The following is a 25,407-nucleotide window of genomic DNA, read 5'->3' as shown; positions in this document are numbered from 1 at the left end:
CACTTTGCGAATGGTAGTTGCTACAGCAACGATAGACGTCAATTGCATCAAAAATGCCGGAAGGTGGATCAATAAATCAACGTATTCGCTTGCTCTTGCACGTAGTGGCAACACAGCATTTCGCCACACTTTGCGATTGGCAGTTGCCACAGCAACCAGAGCCCTGGCAGGGCGCATGCTGGTTGTCACTGTCAGTACTAAGTCACTGCCAAGTGTGAATAGTGTGGCGTCAGGACTCGGGAAGTGAGACGTGTTGTTGATACTGAGGCGTCGAATTATTGTTGATTGTATGAGTTCGCCTGAAAGTGAAACTCAAACCATGTGGGTCTTTGCATATGGAGCTATGCTTTGGAAGGAAGATTTACCTTTCCTGCAAAAAATTACCGGCTGTATAACCGGGTATGTAAGGCGTTTTTGGGTAGCAAGTGACGATTATCAGTGCTTCCCCAACAAGGTATGATACGGATCGTTGTACAAAATGAATTCACAATTTTCTTGATGTATGGGAGTGATAAATTTATTCAAAAATGTTTCAGCGTGGCCGTGTGGTTGCGTTAGTTCGGACGGGGTGCCCCAGGGTAAGTGTACTCTAATACTGGTAACAATAAACAGTAGCCAAATAAAGCTCATTGTGTTGAAACAAAATGAAAGAACGGCTAGCAATGAGAGTTCATTCCATCATTTACTACTTTGTTTGCTGGAGCAGCTGACATTGCCTGGGACTTGTTCATAGTTCTGTTTCAGTACAGACGCACGCCTATCAACACGAAGAATTTTGCGTAAAGTGGTATGCCAGTGGTGTGTCAAGGAAGAAACTGATAATGCCAAGGTTCCATAAATACAGAAATGCCACATTTTATTCCCCCTACTTCTTCGAATGGCTATATTTACTTGAACTCGTTGGCTTACCTTTACATATATGACATTTATACAAAACCCAAATCATAAGAAGAGTTGTGGGAAACTAATTCTGTGACGAAAATTCATTTTTCCAAGTATGATTTTCCTCTAAATTGTGATGAGTACTGCCCATATTTTACAGTTCCTTAGAAATCAACTCAAACTTTGGTGTTATTTTTTATGTCTCACGTTATCATCATCTCAAAAATTGACCAGCAGTAGGCATACTTGAGGAAGTATTTTTTTTCTGAGTAAACAGCCTATTTATAACTGCTTTCATTTCTTTTATTACAGATACACTGACATTGAGTGTGTGTTAGTGTGTTAATTTTGGTGGCTTGAAATCTGTCTATGGCTTGACTTTCACCTTTATGTATTACTGTTACAATTAAAAAATAGTAGAATATATTTGATGCTTTATTAAGCAGTACTGGTTTGAGTGGACATACTTATCCAGTATGACCATACGTTGAGCATGTGTAGTATATGAAATGTGCATGGGAAAACTTTAAATCACACCTTCTTTGTCTCATGAGCAGTAGTGGTTCATCACCAGATGAAGTAAAACTATGACAACAGTATTGTGCACACAGTGGTGCTGCTATGTTTCTTATTTGAATGCTCAGTTCTCACCTTGTGAGTGACAAACTTAGCTATGTATTCGATAATGACAGAGAAGTATGGTCGTATGTATGAAGCATTTCTGTTGGCCTGTTCACTATTAAATATTGTGTTGTAAGAAAAATCACTTTTATGACACAAGGACTTATGTACTAGTCAGATACTGAAAAAGTTCTCTCCCAGTTAAAATAGGGAAACTTTGTTTAGGAGGAACCAGTTGCTAATTCTGGTCTGTCAATGCTGTTAGTTAGTTTGTTTACTTTTACATGGATCATTTGCACAGCATTAGCTGTGGAAGAGTTCGTTTTACATTCACAGTGCAAGTTAATTTGTAAGTGTAGCCACATGCTGAAAATTTATATTTTTTTTTAAAAAAAATCTGCAACAGAATAAGAGTAGTTGTCAAGGAGGAACTTCCCCAGTTTGTTTTCAAATTTTACTTTGCTGCCTGTCAGACATTTTATATCACTGGGCACTGGTAAATTATCACAAATTTTAGCTCCACTGTTGTGCATCTCTTTCTGTGCTAAAGACTACATTGATATGGAGTAATGAATGTTATTTTTCCTTCTGGTATTGTAATTATGTACATTGTTGTTCCTTTTGCACTGCAGTGTATTATTTTTTTAAAAACCTCATGAGGGAATAAATACACTGTGAAGCAATAGTCAGAACGCCTAACTCATTAAACAGATGTTTGCAAGATGACTGTGGGTGAGCACCACATATTATTCTTTCAGCAAATTTCCGAGTAATGAAGACTTTCTTTCTTAAAGATGAGTTACCCCAGAACATTATTCCATGTGACATTGTTAAATGAAAATACAATATGTCAACTACCAGTTTATCTCTCCCAAAGATATGCAGTGATTTGGAAAGCAGATGTGGCTGAACTAAGTTGTTTTAAGAGTTCCGAAATGTGCTTTTTCCAGCTTAAATTCACATCAGTATGGACACCTAAGAATTTTGAAGCTTCCATTCTATTTATTATTTCCTCACAATGTTTTACACTTACCACTGGTGTAGTACCCATAGATGTCCACAAATAAATGTCTTTTCAAAACTAAATGTGAGACCATTTACAGAAAACCAGTCAATGATACTTTTGAGAACATTGTTCACTAATCTTCTGTTGCTGTATATATGCTGGGATTGATTACAGAACTAGTGTAATTTGCAAAAAGAAATAATTCTGACTGTTGTATATTAGCCAGAAGGGCTACGTTACATATCGACCCCCTCCTCCCACATACACACACAAGAAATCTTGGTTGTGGTGACAGACTGATTTGCGGCACAGGCGGAGGTTGGGCAGTGACAATTGGTTGAGAGTTGAAGCAAATGAATGTGAAAGCAGAATGTCTGGTTGTGGTAACAAATTGACCAGTAGTGAAGCCCAGTGTTTATGTAAGTGCCATATTGAAAATTGCAAGGGGGCTCCAATATGTAACTTTTACCAAGGGAAGATCATTTTCATATATGAGGGACAATAGATTGAGCCTTGGGAACCCAATCACAATTGCATTGGTTGAATTACTATGTACAGCTTTCTGCATTCTTTTGGTTAGAAATAACATTATCCATTGGTTGGTTATACCATCAACCCCATAAAATTTTTGCAGAAAATACCAACTGCGGTGGTATTTTGTTATTTAATGCTTGTAAACTTTGCTGAGTGAACGTGTAAATGGCATTCTCCATATGTCAGCTCTTTTGAAATCAAAACTGCCATTTGCAGAGGGTATTATTGCTGCTCAGGTGAGATACTGTTCTATAATACATCACATTCTCAGATATTTTGTAAATGATTTCAACAGTGAAATGGGTCGGTAGTTATTGACATCTCTCCTGCCACCTCTCGTAGAGAGGCCCTTGACAACAGCATATTTAAATCTCTCTAGAACAATGCCTCGAGTTAGTGATGCAGTTTATATTTCACATAAGATAAGGCTTGTTAAATGGGAACAACAGCATCAAACCCAAATGAGTTTTTATTTTTGAGAGAATATATAGGCTAATTTTCTTAATTTCAGAAGGGGAAATTGGTGATACATTCATATGATGACTTTTATGCTTTTTCATCAAACTGCTTTGACTTTTCTCGTGAGCTGTTAGTCCTTATACTTTCTACTATGTTTAAGAAATGATTATTGAATATATTTGCTACATGTGACTCATCATTTGTAGCCCTTCCATTCAGTTCAATAGTGATGCTGTACTATTCTGTGACTGGTTGACCTCTCTCTCATTTTGCTTTCCATATAGCCTTAAGTGTTGTCAGAATAACTGATTTCTGACATTATGTGCATGTTCCTTGATTTTTTACTTACTTTTTGTAGTAATTTTAGCAGTGTGCTAGTACTGCAGGATCTCTTATTCTTGCCAATGGGTACATTTCTCTTTTCATGTATCAAGATACCTTAATCCCTGTAGTGATACATGGTTTGTTACATGGCTGTTTAATGTCCTCACAGAATAGTTTGAGGAAATCTATTTCCAAATAATATGAATTTATTGTGGGATAAATTAAATTTTACATTAGCATTTGGTTCATTATAAATTTCATTGGAGGTCACCCCTTGTAAAACATTCTTAAGAAAAATTGTCATGGAGTTATTAAATGTTCTGATTTCCACTGAGGAGTAGCCATGCTCTAAGACACTGTTATTTATCCTAACTGTGCTTTTTATCACAGAGAGCATTTGTTTCTGAGTAACAGTAATTGCCTTGCCCGATTTGTGTGTTGATGGTTTTCCTGAAACACTTAGGGTGAATGACAGAATGGTTCCTTCAGAGTGTATAACTGTTTTGCTTTCCATATGTACCCAGTTCAGTTTATACATCATTTCTAATGACATTGTTTTCCTAAGGAGTGCAGTACACAGAAAAAGAGATGTAATTTTTGGCTGTGGACACAGTATGCACACACACTTAGAAATGTAACATGCTTCACTGGTGCAGGACACTAGTACAGACATAGTATTATTTATTTGTAGGATGGCATTAGCAGGGTGGTGATTCTTCTGAAATACCTGGAAAACCTGAAATTCTCAAGGAATTACAGTTTACCTGTAAAAATCAAGAAAATTCAAAAATTCCATTAAACCTCAGGGAATTCTGTGTTTCAACTTAACATTGGAATTTAATGTTATGGAGTTTTATATATCACACTTTTAAAATACTTAATATTTTGAAGTGTGGTAGGCCTATATGAATATTATCCATTGTAAATTATCGATGCTTAAAAACACAGGACATAATCTTGCTCCCATACCTGAATTCTCAAGTAGCCACCCTGATTAGGTGAAGATAGGACAGGAAGTCAGCCATGACATCAACAAAGAAACCATACCAGCATTCACCTAAGTAAATTAGGGAACCTATGGAACACCAGAGTCAGAATGGCTGGATGGGGAATTAACCACCCTTCTCTTGAATGCGAGTCTGGTGCATTAAGATTGGCATGGCCATCTTGCTTAGTATGTATTTGAGAAGGGAATCACAATTACATAAACTACACTGTAACATGCACAAAAAGCAAATCAGTGACAGAACAAGAAAATAAAATCTTGAAAATAAAAACACTACTGAAAAAGTGAAAACACGTGAACATATTACATAATACTGCTGAAAAGTACAATGACCAAAATGGTTTACATGTCTTTGAGTTGTTCTAACATGTTCTCTTTGGGGTGGACCCATAGTTGTGAGTATTATAACTGTGGTAATCAGTTGGTTTACAGTTCATAAAGTCAAGTTCTTGGCATCAGCACACATGTGTATATTTACAAGGAGAGTACAGTAATAAACGTCGACTTTTTAAATAGGGGCTTGCAGTAAGCCCTAACAGAGCTGAATGACAAGACTTGAGTTGCCCTGTTCTGCAATGTAAAAATTTCATTTGATTGACTATTAATTTTGCCCCAGAAAACTATTCCATAAAGCACAAGGGATTGGAAATAAGAAAAATGACTCATTCTAGCACAATCTTAGGGGCAAGCTTTAGAAATAATTCTCAGAGCAAAAGATGCTCACTTGGGGAGATTTTAGGTACAGGATCTTTCCAGTTTGGCTTGATCAACACGCATTCCTAAAAGTTTTTTACAGGATACCCTTTCTAAGTCACTTGGTTTTGACTCATCTTTCCAAACTGTATATAATTTGTACTCTTCACATTAAGGGTCAGCCTACTGGCACTGAACCATGAATGCAAAGACTTCAGGACTTGATTGGTTGTTGTGGACAGATGCTCCTTAACATCACTTACTATGACACTAGTGTCATCTGCAAAGATGATGGTGGCTGCAGTTTCTGAGGTGTGTATGTCATCTATATAAATAAGGACCTATAGGGACCTAACACACTACCATGGACTACAAATTTTTTGACTTTCCTTGCATCAGATATTAATCTGATTTTGTGATTAGGATGAGCTGATGTGAGCTTGTACTAACCACAAAATCAAATTAATATCTGATGCAAATAAAGTTGAAGTAAGTGTTCCCTAGAATAGTGAGTTAGCCTCCTCTTCCCTCCCCCTTCCCCCTGGCAGAATTTTATTTGGAGCTAATGTAATGGTAGGCCAGAGAATTTGAAAAGAGATTTAAACTGCAAGGTGTTTAGGCAACAAATAGTTAAATGTAATTGTTTCAACTGTGGGTTCTTGGTCAAACAGTGTATATTGTATTAACTAAATGAAACATTTTTTAGCCCAGTTTCACAAACTTTACTATGACTGTTAGGTAAGCACCTTTTGTAGAACGTAACTGATCCCAAAGGTGAGAACGAAGCAAAAATGCAAAGATAAACATGTAAATTTTTAAATCTATCAATTCTTGACTTAAACCATAAATGTTATCTCTGTTGACCACTTTGACAAATTACCTAGGGATTTAAAAAATTCATTAGCACAGCATTCACAAAATTCATTAGTGCAGTATTTGCAGTAACTATTACTAAACATACATTGGAGTAGGGCTATGCACAGAAATGGAATTTTTTGTTATGTAAATGAAGGCACCAAAGTTTTTCTTCTATGGAGAAATTATAATATTGTCTAAGTGGGGTGAATGATTGAATTGAGTTTGTTCACTCAATAATATATGTGGGGTTACATATGTGTGTCTTAATATCTAAAATCAGTTAATGACTAATGTCTTTACACTTGTCTTCTATGTGTAGGTCTTCGGTTCCTATTACGTATTTATGGTTTTCATGTATGCAATGTTTGGCAAAAGATGAATCTGGCCTATCTATGCTGTTCACTGGGTACAGCAGGGACCTGGCTTGTTTATTCATTTTTTTTATTGACAATATCTTCAGTAATGTTGGAATCAAATTCACTGTTTGTGCCTCCATTCTGTGTCTCAGGAAGAGTAGTACAAGGAACTCAATACAATAAAAACAGTGGCCACTGAAAACATAGGCAGATTGAAAAGCAAGTGGTGCAGTTTACATTTTATAGGTAAAACTTCAAATAGGATAACAGTATTTTAAAAGCCAAAGGTTTCTCTGTGCTGTTTGATGTCCCACAGGCAGCAAGTAGATGTCTCTTCAATTTAAAAGGTAAACAATCAGGCATCATGAAAAAAGCCCCCCCCCCCCTCCCCACCCCAGGGGGCTCACCACTCTTTGGCGGGTTCATGCTTGGCTACCACAGGGCCCCAGCCTCTGCAGCATTTTTTCACTTCTGTGCTGCATGTCTATGCTTTTACTATTCTTTTACCTCTCCCATGGGGAATATGTCTGGGGTGTTATTGGCAATGTTCTTCATTCTGTTGCTTACGTAAGAACAGTCTCACCTTTGTTTTTTGCTCCATTTTTCTTTCTTTGTTTCCCATCTCCTCTCGTTCCTCCGCTTCAGTGTTTGATGTTCCTCTTCCTCTTCCTCTTCTTCTTCTTCTTCTTCTTCTTCTTCTTCGTCCATGTGCGCTCCTGAAGGGCCAGCCCACACATGTGATGTGTAACAGGTGACTGGGTAACACACAATTCCCAGCCCTGGGTCAACAGGTAGGGTTCACATGTACCCCATGGTACAGGCTAGGCACAGGGACGGGTGATTGTCTGTGCTGCTACCTTTCCAAATTGTCAATTGGTTCCTCTGTCAGGTGTTGGGTATGTGTGAACAATCACCTAAGGTGGGTCCACCCTCTTGTGAAGGGGGCCCCCAGTTGGAAGGAGTGCACCATCGGAGACGCTAGCAATCTTTGGGGATTTCCTCATGGTTGGTCCATTATCTTCCACTCAACATCTACAAAACATAATGAGGCTAATGATTCAAAGACCCCTGTGCAACCAGCTGTCACTCTCTTGCCTCAAGAGGTGAAGCCACCAGCTACAAAACGGGTAGGCGGGAAAGGACAGAAGGGTATTCCCATGAAGATTTCCTTTGTCCCTCCAGCCAAACAACACCCAAGTCTTCCTCTAACCGGAAAGGCTCAAGGAATCCACCAAAGGCAAATGGTCTTATCCTTTGCCAACTCGAAGATCCTCTACAGTGGTGTCGTCACGTGACACCTTGGCCCTGCCAGCCTCCTTGTCACCGGTGCGCACCAGCAACCATTTTTCAGCATTGGACTCCACAGACCAGTGGCATGAGCAAGCTGATGCCTCTGTGGACCCCATGTAGCAGTATCCTCCTGCTTCTGTGCCCCGTAGTAGCAACTCTTCCCTGGCTGTCACTTGGCAGCCACTGAGATGACACCCCTATATCTCTTCTTCATCATGACTCTCCTCCAATGGAATGTGCATCAGCATGCATGCCCAAATAGCAGTGTCCATAGGTTAACTGGCAACTTTACTCCTCCTTGGCAACCTCTGAAGAACAAGATTTCCCCATTTGTGATGACCAGGTGGAATATCTCCTGAACGTTATCCTTACTGCTGCAGAATGTTCCATTCCCCACACTTCCTCTGGACCACACCGTGTCCCAGTCCCTTGGTGGACTGAGGCATACCGTGATGCAGTTTGCGCACGGAGACATGCTCTCCGCATTTTTAACTGCCATCCTACGATGGCAAACTACATTCATTATAAGCAGATGTGTGCAAAGTGTCATCACGTTCTTCGAGATAGCAAGAGATCTAGCTGGATCTCATTCACTAGTTCTTTTAACAGTTCCATCCCTTCCTCTGTCATGTGGGCCAATCTCCAACACTTCTCTGGGACCAAGGTCCATTCCCCAATTTCCAGCCTGATAGTAGCTGACGATGACATTGTGGACCTTATTGCTATCTCCAACATGTTGGGCAGCCGTTTTGCTCAAGTTTCGAGCTCTTTCGGCTATCACCCTGCCTTCCTCCATCGGAAATCAGCGGAGGAGGCTCGGGCAATGCCCTTCTCTTCTCCAAATCTCGAGTGCTACAATGCTGCCTTTACTATGAGGGAGCTAGATCATTCTCTCAGTTCACCCCAACCCCCACCCCAGGGCCTCATGCCATCCACATTCTCAGATGTTGCAGCACCTTTCTCTTGCGGGCAAGCACTTTCTGCTTAACACATACAGCCGCATCTGGGCAGATGGCACATTTTCCAGACTTTTGTGTGAAGCCACTGTCATACACATACCTAAGCCCAGTAAGGACAAAAACCTTCCTTCTAGCTACTGTCCCATCTCTCTTACCAGCTGTGTTTGCAAGGTGTTGGAACATATGATTCTTGCCCAGCTGGTATGGTGGCTCAAGATTCGCAGTTTACTGATGAATGCACAGTGTGGATTTCAAAGACAGTGTTCTGCAGTTGACCATCTTGTTGCTTTGTCCACCCATGTCATGAATGGTTTTCTGTGGAAATCCCAGACTCTGACCATGTTTTTTGATTTGGAGAAGGCTTACAACACCTGCTAGAGAACCGGTATCATCCATACTCTTTATATGTGGGGTTTCTGTGGGCACCTGCCCTGTTCCCTTCAAGATTTTTTAAAAGAGCAAGTTTTCAAGGTGTGTGTGGGTTGTGCCTTGTTGGACACATTTATCCAGGAAAATGGTATGCCTCAGGGTTGTGTCCTGAGCGCTGTCCTCTTTGCTATCGCCATTTACACTATAATGGCCCGTCTCCCACCGGGCCTCTCCAGCTCCCTTTTTGTTGACAATTTTGCCATCTACTGAAGTTCTCCATGGACCTGTCTCACTGAGCAGCACCTTCAGCAATGTCTTGATCATCTCTACTACAGAAGCATCGACAATGGCTTTCGTTTTTGCACTGACAAAATGGTCTGTATGAATTTCTGGTGACGCAAATGATTTCTCCCACCATCTTTACATCTTGGGCCTGTTGCCCTTCCATTCATTGAAATTACGAAATTCCTCGAGCTCTTGGTTGATGGGAAACTCTCTTGGTCCTCCCATGTGTCTTACCTGGCAACCTACTGTACTCGGTTCCTCAGTGTCCTACATGTCCTCAATGGTACTTCCTGGGGTGCTGATCGAACCACCCTCCTCCATTTGTACTGGTCCCTTGTCCATTCGAAGCTCGACTACAGGTGCTTTGTTTATGTGTCTGCATGTCTATCCCTCTCATGTCGTCTGAACACTGTCCACCATTGTGGCATCTGTTTGGCCCCAGGTGCCTTTTACACTAGCCTGGTTGAGAATCTGTATGCTGAAGCTGCTGAACTACCACTGTCCTACCACCGTGAGTTTCTCCTCAGCAGGTATGCATGCCATGCCATGCATGGCTTCTCATCCTATGCCGTCTGCTTCGAACATTTCTTTGATCGCCAGTATGGGGTACATCCCTCTTCTCTGTTACCTTCTGGAATCCATTTTTGCCACTTGCTATAGCAGCTTAACTTTACACTACCTGCAACTTTCTCACTGGGTATGAACCCTTCACCACCTTGACTTCATTAAGCAGTCTGTGTTAACTTTGGCCTTCATTCGCTTCCTAAGGACACTACTCCAGCCCTGGTCTATCGCTTTCAGTTTCACAACCTTCACATGGAACTTCGTGATAATACCTTTGTATACACTGATGGCTCTTGGACTGGCCGTGGGGTTGGGTGTGCCTTCGTCATTGGCACCCATCTTTTGATGTTGGCTTCTGGCAAACTGCTCAGTATTTACAGCCGAGCTCTTGGCCCTGTGTCAGGCCACGGAGTACATCCAGCAACACAGCCTTCTCAATTCTGTCCTCACTCAGCCCCTTTCAAAGTCTATGTGCACTTACACCGCCCATCCATTAGTGCAGCAGTCCAGGAAAACTGTCACTTGCTTACTCTTGGTGAAGCCAGTGTGATGCTTCTATGGGTTCCTGGTCATGTCAGTCTGCCAGGAAACGAGGCTGCTGACGATGCTGCCAAGGCTGCAGTCCTTGTACCCCAGCCCACGAGTTCCTATGTTCCCTCTGATGATCTCTGTACTGCCATCTGTCAGGAGTTGGTGTTCCTTAGGCATCGCCAATGGTCCTTCCTTCACGGGAATAAGCTCAGGATATTAAGCCTCTCCCAGCGGCTTGGACAACCTCCTCTCATCTGTCCCGCTGGGACTAGGTCACTTTAACTAGGCTGCGTGTTGGGCACTGCCTTTTTAGCCATCGTCATTTGATAAGTGCCACTACCCCACCACTTTGTACACATTGCACCCAAGTTTTAACTGTCTACCACTTCCTGATGGAATGCCCCTTTTTTAACCATTTATGTTCCCACTTGGGTTTGCCATCTGAGTTTGGCCATTTTAGCAAATGACACACAGGCTGTCGACCATGTTTTACTTTTTATCCGCCAAAGCAGTAGAGTGAAGGCCATTTAATTTTTAGTTTTGGACCTCTGTTTCAGTATGGTATCGTTTTTTTAGCCTTTTTCCACGTGCCTGTTTTTAGTTGTCTTCTATTATGTCAATTGGGACTGACGTATAATCATTTTTTAACGCCTCTCTGTTTTCGTGTTCTATAGTTTTGACTTGAGTGCGTATGACCCCAATTGTTTTTTTCGCCCTAAAGCAAAACAAAACCAAACCATGAAAAGTGAGGTTTATAAGATCATCAGCTGAGTGTTTCAAGAGTTGCTATATTCGACAGACTGGAAGGTTAATCTGCCATAGGCTCAGAGAACACCATAGAAATTGCAAATTAAAGAACCCAGGTTAATCCTGTGCCACACATTGTGTAAATGAAAACCACAAATAATAGATATAGAAGTCCAACACATAAAAGGAAAGGGTGCAAAGCTCACACAGGTAGAAATCTTAGATATTAAGGAACAAGCATTTGTATCTCCACATTTATTACTGAGTGAGCAAACTGAGTTCAAGTATTCGCTCCTTTTAGATACTACTGCAAACTCTGCATAGAAGAAAAACCTTGATACCGTCATACACATAACAAAAAAAATTATTCCTCAGCATAGCTCTAATTCATGTATGTTTACTCAGAGTTATTGTAAATGGTGTACTAATGAATTTTGTGATTGCTCTGCTGTTTAATTGTGTAAATCCGTTTGTAATTTCTCATGGTTGTAAACAGATATAACTTCTATGGTTTAAGTCAAGAACTAATAGATTTAAGAGTTTACATGTTTATATTTCCTCGGTTCTCATCTTTGGGATCAGTTATGTACTATAAAATGGACTTCTAACCTCACACCTAGGTCATGCAGCAATAATAACGAATGTGACAAAGGCTAAAAAGGTATAGTTGCTACTCACTGTATGATGGAGGTACTGAGTTGCAGATAAGCACAACAAAAGGACTATCAAACAAAGCTTCAAACAGGCCTACACACACACACACACACACACACACACACACACACACACACACACACACACACACACACACACACAGAGAGAGAGAGAGAGAGAGAGAGAGAGAGAGAGAGAGAGAGAGAGAATCACATTTATCTTGTTAATATTGTATAAAAGTTCATTACTCAATGCCATCTGATGCATAAATAGCAAAAGAGTAGTAAATTTCTTTATTTGGCATGTGAAAGGCTATGGGACCAGAATTGGGACAAATTTAAAGATACGGTATTGTTAGGACTTTCAATCAGATTGAGTAAATGAACATTAGTAATTGTTAAGGAAATACAGTCTTTTGTTTTGACATTGTATCACATACCCTTTTGTTAGATGTGGAACAGTATTTGTACTTTGTTTGTAGCAATATTACTTTACTTTATTGTGAAGCTCGCTTTGCCAAGGGCAAGCCTTTCATCTAGATACCTTTTCTTCAGCTCACATGCCCATCATGTGTGGACTGTGCCTGTCATATATCTGATGGTGATGGTGGTTTTGATAGTGGTGGTGGAGAGGGCAAAGGCAGTACACAGCTAACTGCACTTAGTAACTGACAAAAGATTTTGTAGCTTAATGCCTCCATCCAGTGTACAGTTACTATCAATTGTACCATATGCACTCATTCCAAAAGACAACTTCCCCTTCCCAATAATTACTGGCAATGAAAATTTCTTTCAGTTATAGAATTTAATCTGATTAGCTCAAATGCCACAGTACAACCTTGACTACAGGGATCGGTATTGGCATAGATGCCCTAAGACAAGCACGAGAAATTAATTATTTGCACTGAGTTATTACATTTGCATCCATAATGAATAAATCTAATTGTAGTCACTAAAAGCCATCAGTATTTTGTGTACAGCTCTATCATTGAGTTATGCTAGTTTTTAGAATTTTTAGTAAAAAAAAATTTGCCTTTCATTAAAAAATATAGTTTAATTTGGCTTTCTTTGCTATGAGTCCCAGATAACTAGGAAGACATTGTTAAGATTGAACTGTGCATTGTAAACATTTCCCCCCTGCGGGTCCGGGGGTTAGAATAGGCCTGAGGTATTCCTGCCTGTCGTACGAGGCGACTAGGAGTTTCGCATGCTTCGGCCTCTATGTGATGGTCCCCTGTAGGGTTTGACCTCCATTCTTCAAAATTTTCCTGAAGAGCGAGCCAGTTGGGGAAGGGTGCCGTACAAGGTGCATTGTGTCCATCGTGCATTGAGATCTTTAGCCCACTTTCTTGTCGTCGCATTGAAGTCCTGCTCATTCTCCATCTCTTGGGTGAGAACACCTTCCTGGGTGCTTTTTCCACCATGCACTATGCAGTGTGGATTTCTGCATTGATGATGACCATGGACTTCTTTGCAGCTGATATCCAGCATGGTAGCCAGTCCATTGTGTTGGGACCGCCATGTACCCTGTTGGTTGCAGCCCCTTGACCACACAGGGCTCACTCTGCTGATACTTGCACCGTTAACTCCCCACATATGCCAATGGGTAGATGCCCAACACCCTGGGGCATCGGGACTCCCAGCAATGGCCAACCTGCCAGGTGGCCTTTGCCGCGGCTGGGTGGCGCCCGTGGGGAGGGCCCCTGGTCGGAGTGAGTGGCAACAGGGTGGACGACACGCGATGAAGCAACGCAACATCTCTTGTGTTCATCATCTCTTGCTGGTAGTGAAACACCAGCAGTCTCTAAGCGATCATGAGCTCAATTCAATGCACAGAAGTATGACCGCAAATCGTTCCCCTCCCTGGCCACACCATGGGAGGAATGTCAGGCTAAGAATGGCAGTGGGTCTTATTCGCTCTGGTACCTTGTATGTTCGAGAGCTGATAGGAAATCTTTCATGATGATGAAGTTGAGCATTTAGAGGACAAGTTCGGGGAGGTGGGGGGCTTGTCTAAAATGAAGTATGGGTCAGTCTTGATTGAAACAGCCCAGTCACGGGACTTACTCGCTTGTGATGAGCTGGGGGATGTTTCTGTAACCATCATGCCCCATAAGAGCATATTTCACAGAGACCTTCTTTTGCAGTCTGACGATGAGCTTCGCACCAATTTAGAGTGGTGAGGTGTACATTTCGTCCGGCGTGTCCACTGGGATCCGAAGGATAATCAGGTTGGCACCGGTGCCTTGATCTTGGCCTTCGAGGGTGATACATTGCCTGAGAAGATCAAGGTGATGGTCTACTGGTGTGATGTAAAGCCCTATATCCCTCCCTCGATGCTGTGCTTTAAGTGCTGGAAGTTCAGCCATATGTCTTCCCACTGTACTTCCAGTGTCACGTGCCGAGATTGCGGACACCCATCACATCTCAATACTCCATATGCCCAGCCTGCCATCTATGTCAATTGCGGAGAGCACCATTCGCCTTGCTCGCCTGACTGCAGGATTCTCCAGAAAGAAAGGAAAATCATGGAGTACAATACCCTGGACTGACTGACCTACACTGGGGCTAAGAGAAAATTTGAACACCTGCATCCTGTACCTATAATATCGTCTTATGCCGCCGCTACAACAGTTCTGGCACCGCCAACCCAGGTCACCTCTCAGAGCCGGAAAACTACATCTGCCCCCTTGATGGTGGGGGTATTTCCCTCCCTGTTGCTTCTGCACCACCTACCCCCTTGATGGTGGGGGGCATTTCCCTCCCTGTTGCTTCTGCACCACCTATTTCAGGAGCAACCCCCCCCCCCCCCCCACCACCACCACCACCACCACCACCACCACCACCATTGTGGATGTCCGTCCCCACTTCTAAGCCGGAGAAGCATAAGTCTTCTTTGGCTTGTTTTGCTAGGAAGGGTCCCTTGTGTCACTCCCTTCCCAGGTTTCTTCTACATCTATACTCCGCAAGCCACCTGATGGTGTGTGGCGGAGTGTACCTTGAGTACCTCTATCAGTTCTCCCTTCTGTTCCAGTCTCGTATTGTTCATGGAAAGAAAGATTGTCAGTATGCCTCTGTGTGGGCTCTAATTTTATCCTCATGGTCTCTTCAAGAGACATACATAGGAGGGAGCAATATACCCCGCTTGCCTCCTCGGTGAAGGTATGTTCTTGAAACTTCAGCAAAAGCCTATTGAGCGTCTCTCTTGCAGAGTCTTCCACTGAAGTTTGTCTATCAGCTCTGTAATGCTTTCGCAATTACTAAATGATCCTGTAAATAAGCGCGCTGCTCTCTGTTGGGTCTTCTCTATCTCTTCTATCAACCCTACCTGGTATGGATCCCACACCGGTGAGCAGTATTCAAGCAGTGGGCGAACAAGTGTACTATAACCTACTTTTCTTAGGATCCTTCAATTAATCTGTCAGGCATCTGCTTTACCGGCGATTAATTTTATATTGTCATTCCATTTTAGATCATTCCTAATGCCTACTCCCAGATAATTTATGGAATTAACTGCTTCCAGATGCTGACCTGCTATATAATAGCTAAATGATAAAGGATCTTCGCAGCACATTACACTTGTCTACATTTAGATTCAATAGCCATTCCCTGCACCATTCGTCAATTTGTTGCAGATCCTCCTGCATTTCACTACAATTTTCCATTGTTACAACCTCTCGATATACTACAGCATCATCCGCAAAAAGCCTCAGTGAACTTCTGATGTTATCCACATAGTCATTTATACATATTGCGAACAACAATGGTCCCACGACACTCTCCTGTGGCACACCTGAAATCACTCTTACTTTGGAAGACTTCTCTCCACCGAGAATGACATGCTGCGTTCTGTTACCTGGGAACTCTTCAATCCAATCACACCATTGGTCTGATAGTCCATATGCTCTTACTTTGTTCATTAAATGTCTGTGGGGAACTGCATCAAGTGCCTTGCGGAAGTCAGGAAACACATCCACGGAACACATGTCTATGGCCATCTGAATCTTGTGGACGAATAGTGCAAGCTGGGTTTCACACGATCGTCTTTTTCGAAACCCATGCTGATTCCTACAGAGTAGATTTCTAGTCTCCAGTGAAGTCATTGTACTCGAACACGTGTTCCAAAATTCTACAACTGATCAACATTAGAGATATAGGTCTACAGTTCTGCTCATCTATTCGATGTCCCTTCTTGAAAATGGGGATGACCTGTGCCCTTTTCCGATCTATTGGAACTCTACGCTCTTCTAAAGATCTACGGCACACCACTGCAAGAAGGGGGCAAGTTCCTTTGCGTACTCTGTGTAAAATCGAATTGGTATCCCGTCAGGTCCAGTGGCCTTTCCTCTTTTGAGCAATTTTAATTGTTTTTCTATTCCTTTGTCATCTGTTTCTATAGCTACCATTTTGTCGTCTGCGAAAATCTAGACAAGGAACTACAGTGCAGTATTCCTCTGTGAAACAGCTTTGGAAAAAGACATTTAATATTTCAGCCTTCAGTCTGTCATCCTCTGTTTCAGTAGCTTTTCAGTCACAGAGTGTCTGGACGTTTTGTTTTGATCCACCTACTGCTTTGACATAAGACCAAAATTTCTTAGGATTTTCTGTCAAGTTAGTACATCGACCTTTACTTTCGAATTCATTGAACGCCTCTCGCATAGCCCTCCTCACACTACATATTGCTTTGTGTAATTTTTGTTTGCCTGCAAGGCTTTGGCTATGTTTATCTTTGCTGTGAAGTTCCCTTTGCTTCTGTAGCAGTTTTCTAACTCAGTTGTTGTACCACGGTGGCTCTTTCCCATCTCTTACGATCTTGCTTGGCACATACTCATCTGATGCAGATTGTACGATGTTTTTGAGCTTTGTCCACTGATCCTCAACACTATCAACAACTACCGACCAATCTCCTTTCTGACAGCTCCATCAAAAGTTTTTGAGAAAGTAATGCATTCAAGAGTAGCCTCCCATATTTGTAAAAATAAAGTACTAACAAAATGTCAGTTTGGTTTTCAGAAAGGCTTTTCAACAGAAAATGCTAAATACTCTTTCACTGATCAAATATTAAATGCTCTGAATAACCGGACATCACTCATTGGTATTTTTTGTGATCTCTCAAAGGCCTTTGATTGTGTACATCATGGAATTCTTTTCGATAAGCTAAATCATTATGGTTTGAGGGGGGCAGTGCACAAATGGTTTAATTCATACTTAACTGGAAGAATGCAGAAAGTTGAAATAAGTGGTTCATGTAATGTTAAAACAACAGCTGATTCCTCAAACTGGGGGGCTATCAAGTACGGGGTCCAACAGGGTTCAGTCTTACGTTCTTTACTGTTCTTGATATACATTAATGACTTACCATTCCATATTGATGAAGATGCAGAGTTAGTTCTTTTTGCGGACGATACAAGTACAGTAATTACATCCAAAAACCAAGAACTAAGTGATGTAATTGTAAATGATGTTTTTCACAAAATTATTAAGTGATTCTCAGGAAACGGACTGTCTTTAAATTATGATAAAGCACAATATATAGAGTTCCGTACAGTAAATGGCACAACTCCAGTAATAAATATAGACTTTGAACAGAAGTCTGTAGATAAGGTAGAATTTTCAAAAATTTTAGGTGTGTCCATTGATGAGAGGCAAAACTGGAAGCAACATATTGATGGTCTGCTGAAACGTCTGAGTTCAGCTACGTATGCTATTAGGGTTATTGCAAATTTTGGTGATAAGAATCTCAGTAAATTAGCTTACTATGCCTACTTTCATTCACTGCTTTCGTATGGCATCATATTCTGGGGTAATTCATCGTTGAGTAGAAAAGTATTCATTGCTCAAAAACGTGTAATCAGAATAATTGCTGGAGCCCACCCACGGTCATCCTGCAGACATCTATTTAAGGATCTAGGGATCCTCACAGTATATATATTCACTTATGAAATGTGTTGTTCATAATCCAACCCTGTTCAAAAGTAATAGCAATGTGCATAGCTATAACACCAGGAGAAAGGACGATCTTCACAGAAAGGGGTAAATTATGCTGCCACAAAAGTCTTTGGTCACCTACCAAACAGCATCAAAAGCCTGACAGATAGCCAACTAACATTTAAAAATAAATTAAAAGAATTTCTAGATGACAACTCCTTTTACTCATTGGTTGAATTTTTAAATATAAATTAAGGGGAAAAAAACCAACTTAAACATTAGTGTCATGCAATATTTTGTGTAATGTAATATTTTGTGTAATGTAATATCTTGTACAGACATGTTTTATTAACCTGACACGTTCCACATCATTACGAAGTGCCGTATTCATAATCTATGGAACAAGTATTAATCTAATCTAATGTAATCTAATCTGTACTTGAGATAAAACTTTTCTGTTGAGCCATCAGGTACTCTGAAATATGCTTTTTGTCACTTTTGCTAAACAGAAAAATCTTCCTACCTGTTTTAATATTTCTATTTACGGCTGAAATCATCAATGCTGTAACCACTTCATGATCGTGGATTCCCTGTTCTGCGTTAACTGTTTCAAACAGTTCGGGTCTATTTGTCACCAGAAGGTCTAATATGCTATTGCCTCAAGTTGGTTCTCTGTTTAACTGCTCAAGGTAGTTTTCAGATAATGCACCCACTTCTAGTGGGAAAGACGACACCCGCCAGTAGCTGAAGAGCCCAAAAGCAGCTGGTCGTAGGGCTTCAGGCTCGTCCTCAGTCCCGGAGACTGAGCCAGTGAAGTCCTCCCAGCCAGGGAAACCCAAGGAGCAGCGAGAGAAATCAAAAAGAAAACCCCTAAGACCAAGGAAATTGCAGTGGCGCCCATGCCACCGCTACCTATAAGCTCTGCATCTGAGGATGGGGTGGAGATTTTGGTGTCTGCTGAGGACCTAGATCTCGCCAGACCCTCAGACAAAATGGGTATAGACCAGTCAGGCAATAAATCGGTGGCAGCAGGTGACTCTGAGGAATAAACTGCCTCATTGAATGTTCCATGCCTTCCCAGTCTCACGATGTCATCCTCCAGTGGAATTGCGGTGGCTTTTTCCACCGCCTGGCTGAGCTACGGCAACTTTTAAGCTTTACACCTGCTATCTGCATTGCCCTCCAGGAAATCTGGTTCCCAGCAATGCGGACCCCCTGCCCTCTGTGGCTATAAGGGATATTACAGGAACTGTAGCGACTGTAATCGAGTGTCAGGTGGAGTTTGTGTCTATGTCCTAAACTCGGTCTGTAGTGAACATATGCCCCTTCCAACCCCTCTTGAAGCTGTGGTTGTCAGAATAACGACAACACAGGAAATAACTGTCTGCAATGTATATCTTCCTCCAGATGGTGCAGTACCCCTGAACGCATTGGCTGCACTGATTGATCAACTCCCCAAACCGTTCCTACTTCTGGGAGATTTTAATGCTCATAACCCCTTGTGGGGTGGTACCATGATTACTGGCTGAGGCAGAGATGTCGAAACTATACTGTCGCAGTTCGACCTCTGCCTCTTAAATACTGGGGCTGCCACACATTTTATGGTGGCTCATGGTAGTTACTCGGCCATTGATTTATCAATTTTCAGCCCAGGACTTCTCCCATCTGTCCACTGGAGAGCAGTTGACGACCTATGTGGTAGTGACCACTTCCTCATCTTCCTGTCACTGCCCCAGAATCAGCCACATGGATGCCTGCCCAGATGGGCTTTGAACAAGGCAGACTGGGGAACTTTCACCTCTGCTGTAACCGCTGAATGTCCCCCACATGGTAACATCAGTGTGATGGTTGAGCAGGTGACTAGCACAATTGTTTCTGTGGCAGAAAACGCGATCCCTTGGTCTTTATGGTGCCTGAGGCATCAAGCAGTCCCTTGGTGGTTGCCAGAAGTTGCTGAAGCAATTAAGGAGTGTTGGCAAGCTCTACAGCAGCATAAGCCGCACCCTTCCCTGGAGCACCTCATAGCCTTTAAACGGCTGTGTGCCCATGTTCGCTACCTTATCAAACAACGGAAGAAGGAGTGTTGGGAGAGATACATCTCCACCATTGGGCGCCACACGTCCCCTTCCCAAGTCTGGGCCAAGATCAAACGTTTTTTCGAGTACCAGGCTCCAACAGCTGTCCCTAGTGTTACCATAAATGACAAGTTATGTAGTGATGCAAATGCGATTGCCGAGCACTTTGCTAGACCCTGTGCGTCAGAGAATTACCCCCCAGCCTTCCGCGCACTCAAACAGCAGCTGGAAGGGAACGTCCTCTCATTCACTAAATGATGCAGTGAATCCTATTACTCCCCATTTACAGAGTGGGAACTCCTCAGTGCCCTTGCACGTTGCCCCGACATAGCTCCTGGGCCTGATCGCATCCACAGCCAGATGATTAAACATCTCTCATCTGACTACAAGTGACATCTTCTCATCATCTTCAACCGGCTCTGGTGCGATGGCATCTTTCCATCGCAATGGCGGGAGAGCACCACCATTCCAGTGCTAAAACCTGGTAAAAACCCACTTGATGTGGATAGCTATCAGCTCATCAGCCTCACCAACGTTCTTTGTAAGCTGCTGGAACATATGGTATGTCAGTGGTTGGGTTGGGTCGGGTCCTGGAGTCGTGTGGCTTGCTGGCTCCATGTAAGGGCAGCTTCCACCAGGGTCGTTCTACCACTGATAATCTTGTGTCCATCGAATCTGCCATACAAATAGCCTTTTCCAGAGAGCAACATATGATTTCAGTCTTTTTTGACTTATGCAAAGCATACAACATGACTTGTCGACATCATATCCTTGCCACATTATATGAGTGGGGTCTCTGGTTCCCAGTCTCGATTTTTATCCAAAACTTCCTGTCGCTCCATACTTTCCATGTCCAAGTTGGTGACTCCCATAATTCCATCCATATCCAGGCGAATGGAGTCCCACAGGGTTCTGTATTGAGTCTCTATTTTTAGTGGCCGTTAATGATCTGGCAGCAGCTATCGGGCCCTCTGTCTCACCTTCTGTGTATGCAGACAACTTGTGCATTTCGTACTGCTGCTCCAGTACTGTTGTTGCTGAGCGGCACCTCCGGAGAGCCATCCACAAGGCACAGTCATGGGCTGTAGCCCACGGCTTCCAGTTTTCAGCAGCACAGTCGGGTGTCATGCACTTCTGTCGGCATCGTGCCATTCATCCAGAACCCACACTTTACCTTAATGACGATCCACTCACTGTAGTGGAGACATATCAATTCCTAGGACTGGTTTTTGACACTTGATTGACTTGGCTCCCTCATCTTTGTCAGCTTAAGCGGAAATGCTGGCAGTACCTCAATGCCCTCCGTTGCCTGAGCAAAACCAATTGGGGTGCAGATCGCTGTACGCTGCTGCAGCCCTACAGAGCCCTTGTCCAATCCTGAGTTGACTATGGGAGTGTGGTTTATGGTTCAGCAGCACCTTTAGCATTGCATTTACTCGACCGTGTGCACCATTGTGGGGTCCAATTAGTGACCGGAGGTTTTAGGACGAGTCTGGTGACCAGCGTACTGGTGGAGGCTGGTGTCCCTCTACTGCAGATCAGATGTGCGCAACTGCTCGCCAGTTACGCAGCACGCATTCATAGTTCCCCTGAGCATCTGAATTACCATCTCCTTTTCTCTCCTGCTGCAGTCTATCTCCTGCATTGGCGGCCCAGATAGGGGCTAACAATTGTGGTTCGCGTGCGGTCCCTTCTCTCCGAACTGGAGTCCTTCCCTGTACCACATGTAGTTGTGGTCCATTCATGAACGCCTCCATGGTGTATGCCTCGGCCACAGCTTCATCTAGACCTTTTTACATGGCCCTAAGGACTCCATTAACCATGCCGCTCTCCGCTGTCACTTCCTCTAGATACTTGACGTGTTCTGGGGCTCTGAAGTGGTTTACACCAACGGCTCAATGGCTGATGGTTCTGTAGGCTTCACATATGTTCATGGAGGATATATTGAGCAGCACTCCTTGCCAGTTGGCTGCAGTGTTTCCACTGCAGAGCTGTTGGCCATATCTAGTGCTCATGAGTACATCCGCTCTTGCCCTGGCGAGTTATTTCTCCTGTGTACTGACTCATTGAGCAGCCTACAAGCTATCGACCAGTTCTACCCTCCCCTTACTCAGGTAGCATCCATTCAGGAGTCCATCTATGCCCTCGAACAGTCCTGCCATTCCGTGGTGTTTGTGTGGACCCTAGGACACGTCGGAATCCCCGGCAACGAACTTGCCAACAGGCTGGGCAAACAGGACACACAGAAACCGCTTCTGGAGATAGGCATCTCCGAAGCTGACCTGGGGTCTGTCTCACACCGCAAGGTTTTCTGGCTTTGGGAGATGGAATGGCATAACAGCATGCACAACAAACTGTGTGTCATTAAGGAGACTATGAAAGTGTGGAAGCCTTCCATGCAGGCCTCTCGCAGGGAATTAGTTGTCCTCTGGCGGCTCCGCATTGGCCATACGTGGCTAATGCATGATTACCTACTCCATCGCGAGGACCCACCTCAGCGTCGCTGTGGCTCCCAAATGAGAGTCGTCCACCTCTTGATGGACTGGCCACTTTTAGCCGCTCTGTGGTAGACTTTTAACTTTCCTAGCACCCTGCCTTCAGTGTTGGGCGACAATGCCTTCACAGCAGCTTTAGTTTAACGTTTTATCTGTGAGACCGGGTTTTATACTTCCATGTAGGTTTTAGCGCATGTCCTTTGTCCCTCTGTGTCATCCACCCTAGTGCCTTTAGGGTGGAGGTTTTAATGTGTTGCAGAGTGGCTGGCTTTCCATTTTTATTCTTGTCGTTGGCCAGCCACTGTAATCTGCTTTCATGTTTTACTCTCTTCTATTTCTAGTGTCTCTCTGTTGTTTTCTTGTCCTGTTTTGTTCCTTTTAGTGTTCGTTGCCTTCCCTTCATTCTTGTGGCTTTTGCTTTCTTTCCGTTTTGTGTCATATATTTTGTCCATTTTAGTCTCACACTTGTGGCATTGTTTTATTAGGAACACAGGACTGATGACCTCATAGTTTGGTCCCTTCTCCTGCCTTAAACCAACTGACCAACCATGGTGAACATTTCTTGCTATAATTACATACAGAAATATGTCTGAAGACCTTCAGTTTGAAAGAGATGTCACAACAATTTGGAACCAGTTAGATAAATTAAAATATGGATTTGTAATTCTAAGCAAAAAATAATGCTGATCACTTATGCAGTGTTATTGTTTCAGGATATGGTGTGGGGTGCAACATATGAAATTGACAAAAAAAATGAAGCAAGTGTTGCCTCAGAACCAGAATTTTTTGGAAGGGCTGGCTTTGTTAAACAGACTGCAACATTCTATCCTGTGCTGACAAAAAGAGCACAGTTCACTTCTCATGTCAAACCTTTCGATATAACACTGTATGTGGCAACAGATAACAATTCGTGTTTCAAGAGGAATGAGCCACTTAATGAGACTGCTTCATGCATAGCAAATGCTCATGGTCCCAATGGCAGCAATGCTGAATATCTGTATAATCTTGTTGCAGAAATGAGGCTGATAGCACCAAATTATAAGGACCATCATCTATATCCTCTTGAAAGTGCGGTGAAAAAAATCATAGCTGAAAGGGAAGCGTCTGTAGATCTCTGAACTACAAACTGTCATCTTGATCGTCAGAGCTGAGAGTCAGATCAGAACTCAATTGAGGCTTTGAGTCATGTCATGTGTTGTGCTCGAATAGCTCAGTCGGTAATTGCATTGCCTGCAAAAGGTGAATGTTTGAGTTCAAGTCTGACCCACAGCATATGATGTTTCATTGCAGTATATTCCTATGTTAGCAACCATAAGACTACTCGGAACTGAACTCTGGTTCAGTGCTTCAATACTCTTATCAACTGTACATCTCCTCATTAACTTTGTTTCAATTCAGGAGAGGTGGCATCCCAGAGAGTGCCATTCTTTCGAGGATAATTGTTGTATCTGTGTAATATGTGTATGATAGAGGTAGAAAAAAATACTCAAAAATAACATTCCAAAATGAATGAGAGCAATTTTAAAATTTAAACAGATGTTTCTCTGCTCATTATGTATCCAGTCATGACAATCTGTACTGCTTTCCAGTGGTGAGAAATTGATCTGAAAATGGCTTACATGAAATTAAGTGTTGTAGCCTCAGAAAAACTGTGTACATGTTCCACATTTTGTTTTGTTCGTGGTTTTCAATCTTCAACAGTTCATTTTTTTTAAATGTTTCTAGTCGGTCTAAGTTGAATCTCTATAAACTATGTATAAAAGAGGTGGAGAGAGAACACAGTTGGCTCATTATTTTTGTGCCAAATATTTTACTGTCCTTATACATCTGCAGAATGCAAGAAAAGATAAGAGACTCTTTTGTATCTCGTGAATATCTTGAAGACAAAATTTCTTCTTTGCTTGTAGGTCTTAGTGAGGATTCTTTAGGTGGCTTTTTGTTTTCAGAGTAATTATACAAAAGTCTCTGCAGTGTACTCTAGCACAATTTTATTCTCTCGTACTTCTTTTCTGAGAAGGCTGTAGCATTGCAAGTTCACATAAATTCTGAAGATCAGAGGTCAAACCCAGTTAGTAAGAATCTGAAATTGTACCAAATAAAATAAAGTATTTGTGGCAGCCAAGTAGCATATTATTATTGTTACTGCTTGAAAATAATAATACACACAAAACTCGGGAGGCACTTCAGTATCCTTACACATAGATCTGTTTGTACTTTATAACTTAACTTACTCAGCTTACATTTAATTGACCATCTTTTTGTCCCCTATTTTTATTAGGTTTCTTCCTGTGATATTGAATGTAATTGAACTACCAAATGTAATATATAAGAGTACTGTAATTGATGTGAACAAAATTTTCTTTATGTATTGTATGTATGTATATGTGTATGCATTAATGTTGTATGAAAGTTCGTGTAGGATGTAAGTACTTTAGAATTCAAGTTGAATTGTCAGTAGGCACACAGAAAATAAAGGAAACTATCTTTTGGAGCCATTCTTTGAGCTTGAGTAATATTTTACTCTAGCAAATCAAAGAATAACTCTAAAAGCTAGCAAGTTCCCTTTCTTTTCTGTGTGCCTATCAACAACTCGTCACTTCTGATTTTCAGTGAGTGGTCTCCTTTAATCCAAAATTATCTGTGTATTAAATGGACTTGTTCATTATATTTATGTATTGTACCAACCACTGCATCAATAAAAAATTTTATCTACGAGCTGACACCATTATTGTCTGGCTAGAAATGGTCCTTTTTTGTATACAATAGTAGTTT

General features: G+C 42.1%; 1 protein-coding gene across 1 annotated transcript; it reads left to right on the top strand.

The window, feature by feature from the left end:
- Nucleotide 1: 1 nt before the first annotated feature.
- Nucleotides 2-25,350, top strand: LOC126298913 (putative glutathione-specific gamma-glutamylcyclotransferase 2). Its single transcript, XM_049990455.1, has 3 exons — nucleotides 2-454; nucleotides 537-578; nucleotides 23,349-25,350. Exons 1-3 carry the CDS (start codon nucleotides 290-292, stop codon nucleotides 23,751-23,753), a joined length of 612 nt encoding a protein of 203 aa, XP_049846412.1. The 5' UTR covers nucleotides 2-289; the 3' UTR covers nucleotides 23,754-25,350.
- Nucleotides 25,351-25,407: the final 57 nt, after the last annotated feature.

Source organism: Schistocerca gregaria, chromosome X (genome assembly GCF_023897955.1).
Source record: "Schistocerca gregaria isolate iqSchGreg1 chromosome X, iqSchGreg1.2, whole genome shotgun sequence".
NCBI classification, from domain to species: Eukaryota; Metazoa; Arthropoda; class Insecta; order Orthoptera; family Acrididae; genus Schistocerca; species Schistocerca gregaria.
The sequence above is the reverse complement of the archived record's forward strand: the minus strand, read 5'-3'. Positions and strand labels throughout refer to the sequence as shown.

Bases quoted from the DNA above. Each gene is read 5' to 3' on its own strand.
- LOC126298913 (XM_049990455.1), top strand. From the start codon at position 290: ATGAGTTCGCCTGAAAGTGAAACTCAAACCATGTGGGTCTTTGCATAT. The intron at 455-536 runs GTATGATACGGA...AAAATGTTTCAG, and splicing joins ATCAGTGCTTCCCCAACAAG to CGTGGCCGTGTGGTTGCGTT. The intron at 579-23,348 runs GTAAGTGTACTC...TTATTGTTTCAG, and splicing joins TTCGGACGGGGTGCCCCAGG to GATATGGTGTGGGGTGCAAC.